The following is an 8011-nucleotide window of genomic DNA, read 5'->3' as shown; positions in this document are numbered from 1 at the left end:
AATCAAGATCAAGATCGATAGCGCTTGAAAAGTTGTTCGTAGGGAGCTCTGGTTCGGCCGCTGGTCTCCAGGGGTTAAGAGCTGACGAGCTGGCGACCGCCGGCTCACGTGCATGAACTTTTGACTCACGTGCATGAACTTTTGAAGGTATTTGAACTTTTAAAGAACCTTCTATTATCTAAGCATATATACCAAGAGGCTAACGGAGCAACAGATTGAATAGTCTTTTACGTGACTAACCATTCTGAAGAAATTCTATAGTTGAGAGAGAGGCAACTATTCAATGCTCTCTGAAATTTTTTATTTTTTGATTTCTTTGAGTGTATTCGTATCCGCTATGTGTGATACATCCGTTTCAAACTTTTCAGCAAGAAAAAAAAAAACTTTCTCTTCTCTTTCTCGATGGTCATATAAGATAATTACAGTTGTCTTAGTGATTATGTGCGCGAATCTGAATAATTTGAAAAGTATAAAATATATTATAAAATTTAGTTGCCCTATAATTAATAATTATATAACGGTAGCAGTTTCTTTTATTAATTTTCTAAATATAAGAGAGATAGATTAAGAAAAGGGGGGCCGCACCCACAAAGTTTCTATTATTTTTAAACTATAAAAGTGCGATTTAACCATTGCACAAAAACTCATCCTTATAGAAGAGATCGATACAAGGCTTTCTATTCTTAGCAAACTTACATTTTTGGCATCGAGATATAAGAAAGGTACGAAAGGATAAAGATGGAAGAGATCCGTTCTCTCTAGCATCAACATAAAAGATGGGCAAATAAAAGCTCCATGGTGAAATTGACGCACATCTCTGGTATCAATACTCGAGACTTTCTACCATCTTTGTCTTGAGCATCTCTGGTGATTGATAATGACTGCAATAGCGCATGCAAAAACGATATTAGTGGTGACAGAAATCATATATGAGATAATAATGGAAGTGGTTGACAAATAAGTGATTCTATATGTGATGGAGTGATGGACCATGAAAGTCTTCTTGAAATAATTTAATTAGATCCACTACAAGTTGGGGCTATGCAATTTGTTTTGTTTGCCACTTATATATGTATCCAAAGCATCTGATTTGCATTGATATTGAAACTTTTGCTTTACAAGGGAGAGGTACTACCTAGCTTGTGGGCTTGCACTTATAAGCATGATTCATCTAGTTTGGTTATGTTTAACAAAGTAGTATTACTATCACAAGTATTTTAGGAAATAACTTATGGAAGTTGTGTGTGGAATCTGTTCTCATTCCATTTACGAAAGTGATTTGTTCCACTGCACTTGCTAAATAGTTTCCTTTATAGTGAAAAATCAGAATGGCTAATAAACTTCTGTGGGAAAATGACAGAATTAGTTTTGATGAAAATCTCGAAAAGAACCAAGAGGAAGAGAACTCAAAGATAAGTAATTAATAATATATTGCAAAAGTAGGCAAAAATGCTCGAATTTTTTGACTATTTATGTAATCAGCCTTTCGATAGGAATTTTTGTAATAAAATTTAATTCATTTTACTATTTGCAACTTCTTTTTTTTTTCTTTTATGGGGATGGTGTTTATTGGAATTGAAATGCTTATGACCTGTCATTGGCGTACTAGTCGATGTTGAAATCACCACTTGTCCTAAAAGCTTAAGTTGATAGGATGAGGTAGATTTATTTATATATTTTGTATTTTCTTACAGTCTCCCTCATATGTGGGCCGGACTTCTTTTTAATATGTGAGCCCAACATGTGAAATTTTTAATAATTAGGTTAAAAAGTACAGAGACAGTGTTTGAACTTAGAACCTCTACTCTAATGCCATGTTGAAATCACCACTTGTCCTACAAGCTTAAGTTGATAAGATGAGATAAATTTATTTATATATTTTATATTTTCTTACAGTTCATGCTCTCATTCTATTAGTTCAAAATGATTGTACAATATATATTTAAAATTTTTGCAAATAACAATCAATATTATGCAAGCTCCAATGGTTCTTGGAACAAAAGTGATGGTCGCACATAGAAAATTTGATATAGGTTTTGATATAAGTTGGCTTTGATATCTCAAGGACTGCTCACCATAGTTATTCTCTAACCTCATCAATTGATACCTCGCTCTCAAAGGTTAGTCCTTTAGGAGGTCCAGGATTCAAATCCGGGATATTGCTCGAAAAAAAGTTCTACCTGCAACGCAATCTGCAATTCTGGCAATAATTTGTGCCACTTTGCTAGATTTCTTTGTAACGCATATCGAGGAATTTATACATTCATTTATTTTTTTAAGAACAAGATCAGTGTCCAAACCGAGAGTCTCACCCTGATGCAACCACTTGGGAGTTCCCCCAATAATCTAATTATTTGGGAAGAAATCTTGTGCTAGCAACGATTCCATCACTTCGCATAGAAATAACCTCAAGGAAAGGAAAAGAAAAGAAGCTTGGGCAGCATTGGCTGCAGCTTTAGCAAGAGTCTTCTAAGTTAGAGAAGAAGGGCCAGTGAATATGAGAATATTCAAAACAAAAGTGTAATCTCACCTTTGAATCTTTTAACCCTCCAATATCATCCCATGATACCTCCAAAACTTCTTCAGCTGCACCTCTCGTCATGCTTGGACCAACCTCAGCTCCTTCACATCCCCAATCATTCCATCCTTAAAACAAGTGAATCACCATCTCTACCACAACTCAACATTCTACTCTGCAAACCTAGCAGCCACTCTAAACATCCATTGCAGGATGCAGCAATAGCTTGTAGATTAACATTTCCATCCTAATGAAGGTTCTTTGAATGGAGCTGAACCAAAGAAAGATAAGAGATGATTTCATTAAAAAGGACATGGAGAAAGAACCATTGAAGAAAACTCTTTATCATTTTTCGAAACCACATCATGTCATTGTCCAACTTGAACCAACATAACCTACTCTTTTATATGTCTACAATTCAATCACTAAGCTTTCTATTTTCCAATCGACTTAAAATAATATCGAAGCCTATGGAGATGTTACCTGGCCCGAGCCCGGCCCGTTTGGAATCTTTGGATGCTGGTCGTGTCCTGCTTAGCATTATGACTTAAACTAAGACTCTCTCTCTCTCTCTCTCTCTCTCTCTCTCTACGGCCAACTCACCAAAAAGCAGTCTAATCCAGTTTAACTATGTTTCAGCCTCTCACATCAAATAAAACGACCTCCTTGTCTCTCTTCTCTACCTTGTTTTTTTTTTTGTGTGTGTGTTTTACTTTATTTTCCCACATCTTGTGCCACTAACTTTCAAAATGGTTATTTGATGGTGGGTGGTTACCAATAATTTAATAGATTTCTCTCTTATTAACTATTTGTAGTCCCAATACAGGCTTAGGTTGCATTTAGTTCGGGCATAAAATAGGTGTGAGGCTTGGAATAAGCCTTAAATCCATTTGCAAAGTTATTTGGTTCCCAGTGTCGTCTTGGCGTCAACTTTTGAGGGACAACCTCCATCCTTAGCATTCATCTTGTAGAAGACTCGGCTATGATAATTAAATTAATTCAAAATCGGCACAGCAAGACGGACAGGCAGTCATTGCTCCACAACATCTAATGACTAGCGAAAGGTTGTAGCTCCTTCCAAGCTATCCATGTTTATCAGGTTACGAACAGTGCGGCTGACTAGGTGGCCTTCTTTATGGTTAATCACTCTAGTGATTTTCTATAAAAGAATCAAGCAGATGCTGCTTATTCTTTTCATCCGTATTTTTTTTTCAATTTTATTGGTCGCACTTGTGCACATATTGTATGAGGATTTGTATTCATCTCTAAGGAGACTCGGCTACGATGATCAAATTAATTCAAGATCGATACAGCAAGACAGACAAGCAGTCTACAATATCTGAAGACTAACGAGAGGCTGCAGCTCCTTTCGAGCCATTCATATTTATAAGATTGCGAATAATGCGGTTGACTAGGTAGCCTTTTTTGTAGTTAATCACTCTCACAATTTTCTATAAAAGAATCAAGCGGATGCTGCTTATTTTTTTCATCGATATTTTTCCAATTTTATTAGTTCTATTCGTGCACGTGTTGTACGAGGCGTCATTGTATAATATATATATATATATATATATATATATATATATATATATATATATATATATATATATATATATATATATATATATATATATTCGTTGTATCAACCATTGTTTATATTTTTCAGACATGACACCACGGGATCATTCGAAACAGCCTTTTTTTGGCTCCCGGTCGCTGGCCTCGTTGTCCGCGCCCCTTTCCCTGCTCCCATGTCTGCCGCCTGCTCCGACATCCGTGCCACACGTGTCAACCAAGTGGTTGCCTCTCCCAGACGCGTGCCAATTTGGCACTTGCCCCACCGAGCAATTGGTTAAACGCGTCACGTGGGTCTCACGCTGGTCTATGATGGAGCCGCACACGTGCGAAGTTGTAGGCCGCACGCGTGTTTTCCTTGTTATGGGCCACTTTTTGTCCCATGCGAGCTATCCGATGAACAGGACAAGGTCCATCAATGCTCGTCCGGTGGTGGTCCTCCACATGATGGGAGTATATGCACGATGGACCACGGTAGACTTGGTAGGGATCAAGATTACCATGATCCTGATTTTAATGCTGCCTCATCAGTTATAGGCCTAAATTGTCTAAAACTAGCATGAAATACTTATAATGGACAAACATGAAATCTAGCTTTTTTTAGATGCAACTAAAAATTTGATCTCATCCTGCATGCTAACAACTTAGAGATGAGATGCCAAGGGCGTACCATCAATCAGTAAAGATGAAGATGTTAGTGGCCGCATCAAGCTACTTTTTCAAGATTCTAGAAAAATTGTTACAATTTATTTAGATCCAAATTCTTGAGAATGCATTTAATAGGAATTGATTCGAAATTTTTGGTTGCTAACCAATAAGATGTTACCACCGGCCAAGTTTCCATTCATGTGATTAGATTCGGGCTAGGTGGTAGCTTTTTGTTTTCTCTTTCCAACAGATATGGCATTTAGAAGTATATCCACTGCATATGATACTATCTAATTCAAACCATGATTTTGCTACAGACGTTGTATGATAGTCATATTAAGATGCTAAGTCTACATATAATCATTAGAATGTTGCACACGCATGAGCAATTCCTCATTGCAATAGCACAATAGAATTCGGCATGGGAACATATGAATGGTTAATTGTGCTCAAGTCTCATGGAGACTAATTCCATCAGCTTCTAGCTTGGTTCTACATATTATGTAAAATTCATCTAGACAAGAGAGGGAAGCCACATTTAGGCATATATTAGTCATTGATGTTATTAATGGATTGGGTCCAATTGTCCCATTCCTAGGGGATGATTAATCCCATTATTAATTGGAGTGTGGGCTGTATTATGTATCATCAAAAACAGTGGATTTCCTACAATCCACCAAAACTCGATAAACTCAAAAAGGTATCTTAAATTTTTGACGTTGGACACAAAAGAAATAAATTATAACAGCAGATAGCAATTTAGCTCAGTGCCCCAGAGACCAAAGAACCGGTAATCTACTGTAGTAATTTTGTCAGAAGGATCCCCTATAATATATGGTTGCTCACATTTTTCATGACCACTTTACTCCTAATTCTATCTCAGCAAGATCGATATAATGACATGCACAGAAAAATATATAAAAATGACAAATGTAGAAGAAACGAAAAACAAACAAAAAAGAAAGAGCGAAAAATGATCTTATTTCTTTGTTCTGTCGCATTCGATACTTTTCGAGGGTTATATACCCTCATGTATATACTCCATATAAAAAAAATAATATAGGCTGATATAAGATCATACTAACAGTGGAAAATATTACCGACTGTTATAAGTTGTTATTTGATTTCTAAAATTACTCTAAGAAGATCTTGCTAATAAAAAAATAATATACCAAAATCATAGTAATAAAAAAAATTATAAAATCTCTCTCAAAAATTATGCTAACTGGTTAGATCTTTTTCACCCTCAAAAATCTCTCTTCTTAGGCCTATAGTAAATATCATGATAAAAACATAAGAAGGTCATTACAGATCTAAGGATGCTTTAAAGCTTTATATGCAAGAAATTTTCTTTCCTTTCTTTTTCTTTTTTTAAATTAGCGCACTCAAAAGTAGCTTTAAAACCCAGAAACTCTCCAGAAAGATTGACAAGAAACAAAACTTCAAGGACCAAGATCAGCCTCTTTTATTATATAACATTCCAACTTATATCTTATAATACACTTGCTGAACATAGAGCCTTTTTTCTCATTAAAAACATGCAAAAAGGAGCAAAATTAAACTACATGATATTATGGTTGAAGCTTCTTCGTCATAAGGCTGTCTAGGCTGCGGCCGAGATCCTCCGGTGGCGATCGGATTCCCGAACCTTGGAGCCGGCATGATGATGATGAGACACCCCATGCCGCTCTCTTGTAGATGCTTCAAACTCTCTTCTTTCATCTAACAAAATTTGCCGGCAACGGCATTCCTCGCTACAAAATCCCTGGTCACCCCTGCATTAACATCACAAATAAAATAAACACATAGCACCACCAAGAAGAGATGTATCTTGTCATATCTTATGGCCAAGTATCCTTAAATATTTTCTTAATAAAACGGTGACACTTTTCATTAAAGATGAAAGGAGTTATAGGGGAAAAAAAAGAGGAGGAAGAGGAGGCAGGAAGAGCTTGAAATATATGCATGAAGTGCAAACACTTCTGAAAGATATATTTACTAAAACATGCTGACATAAAAGAAACAAAAGTAATTTTAATAGGAAAATACTGAATGGTTTTAAAATTTAATAAATATTTTAAAATGAAATATGAATACATAAAGAAATCATGGGAGAGGTCAAGCAAGAAAAGAAAAAAAAAAAGAAAGAAAGAAAAGAAAAAAACAGCATCAGCTATCATGTCCGGAAATTAAAGAAAATAGTTTGCCAATTTATTAGGGTAATAAAAATCATGTAACAATCTTAAGAGAATTTTCAATTTGGACAAAATAAACAGCTATATAAGTCGTTCTAACTTCATTCTATAATCTAAAACCTAATCCCTAGTGCAAGGTAACACTTTTTTTTTTTTTCCTTTGATATATATATGACTGAAACACATACCTAATATATTTATACGGGAACTTTTTTAACTAAAACCTGGAAAGGAGGATCGAAATTATGTTAACCAGTGAGGACCTTACTTCTTTAATCCAATCATCTAAAGATAAACGAGATTGGAACTGGTAAGAGTATACCTATACATGTAAACATCCTTTTGAGGGCTGAGCTCCCTCTTGCACAGGAAGCATGCCTTTAGGAAGCCTAACTCCTGATAACTCTTGGGAAGTTGGCGAGCCCTTGGTGTTGGCCTCCATGACTTCAACGTAGACTTGATAACAATGTTCGATCCTTGCCCGGGGTGCTGTATCAGGATCCGAAGCCCTACGAGGCCTTCAGATGCTTGTGTCAAGTTCTTGATCCCTCTAATGGCGCCTGCTCCAGTTCTACCAGCCTCACCACCCTCCTCCCCTAGGTGGAAGATGCCCTTTTTTCTTGGGAGCATCTTGAGGAGAAGAGAGGGTAGAGGAGGGGAGGGGAGGAGGGCGGAAGGAAGGAAGGAAGGAAGGAAGAGAAGCAGTGGGAGCAGTGGGGATAGAGGGGTGTGGGGTTGAAAGGAGTGATGGATATTTAAAACCACTTGACGTCCCCAGAAGATCCCCCACAAGTTTCACATGACATATTGAGAGCTTTGTACGGCTTGGTCCGGCTAAGCTCGGCTAAACACAGGTCGACGTGGTTTTGTGGTTAAGGTAACTATTAATCTAGTTAAGTTAATGGTGCTATAATTAATACTTGCCTTTAAGTTACTCCCATGTGAATGTACGAATTATATTATAATATTAGGCATGCGTTTCGGTGCGTGCTAGTGGTTTTAATTAGAGAGTGCTTGTCACTGTATCTTTTGACTTTCGATCATCACTAATATATATATATATATATATATATAT

General features: G+C 36.5%; 1 protein-coding gene across 1 annotated transcript; it reads right to left on the bottom strand.

Moving 5' to 3' along the window:
• Positions 1–6178: 6178 nt before the first annotated feature.
• Positions 6179–7671, bottom strand: LOC103712580 (FCS-Like Zinc finger 17-like). The gene is made up of 2 exons (XM_008799139.4): positions 7259–7671; positions 6179–6516 (listed from the first exon to the last, which is right to left on the bottom strand). The coding sequence occupies exons 1-2, from the start codon at positions 7564–7566 to the stop codon at positions 6345–6347; spliced, it is 480 nt and encodes a 159-aa protein (XP_008797361.1). The 5' UTR covers positions 7567–7671; the 3' UTR covers positions 6179–6344.
• Positions 7672–8011: the final 340 nt, after the last annotated feature.

Source organism: Phoenix dactylifera, chromosome 8, assembly GCF_009389715.1.
Source record: "Phoenix dactylifera cultivar Barhee BC4 chromosome 8, palm_55x_up_171113_PBpolish2nd_filt_p, whole genome shotgun sequence".
NCBI classification, from domain to species: Eukaryota; Viridiplantae; Streptophyta; class Magnoliopsida; order Arecales; family Arecaceae; genus Phoenix; species Phoenix dactylifera.
Note: the sequence above shows the minus strand (reverse complement) of the source record. Positions and strands in the feature narration are given on the sequence as shown.

Excerpts from the sequence above, each read along its gene's own strand:
- LOC103712580 (XM_008799139.4), bottom strand. The coding sequence starts at position 7,566 with ATGCTCCCAAGAAAAAAGGGCATCTTCCACCTAGGGGAGGAGGGTGGT. Across the intron at positions 6,517-7,258 it reads AAGGATGTTTACATGTATAG|GGGTGACCAGGGATTTTGTA; the intron begins GTATACTCTTAC and ends ATGTTAATGCAG.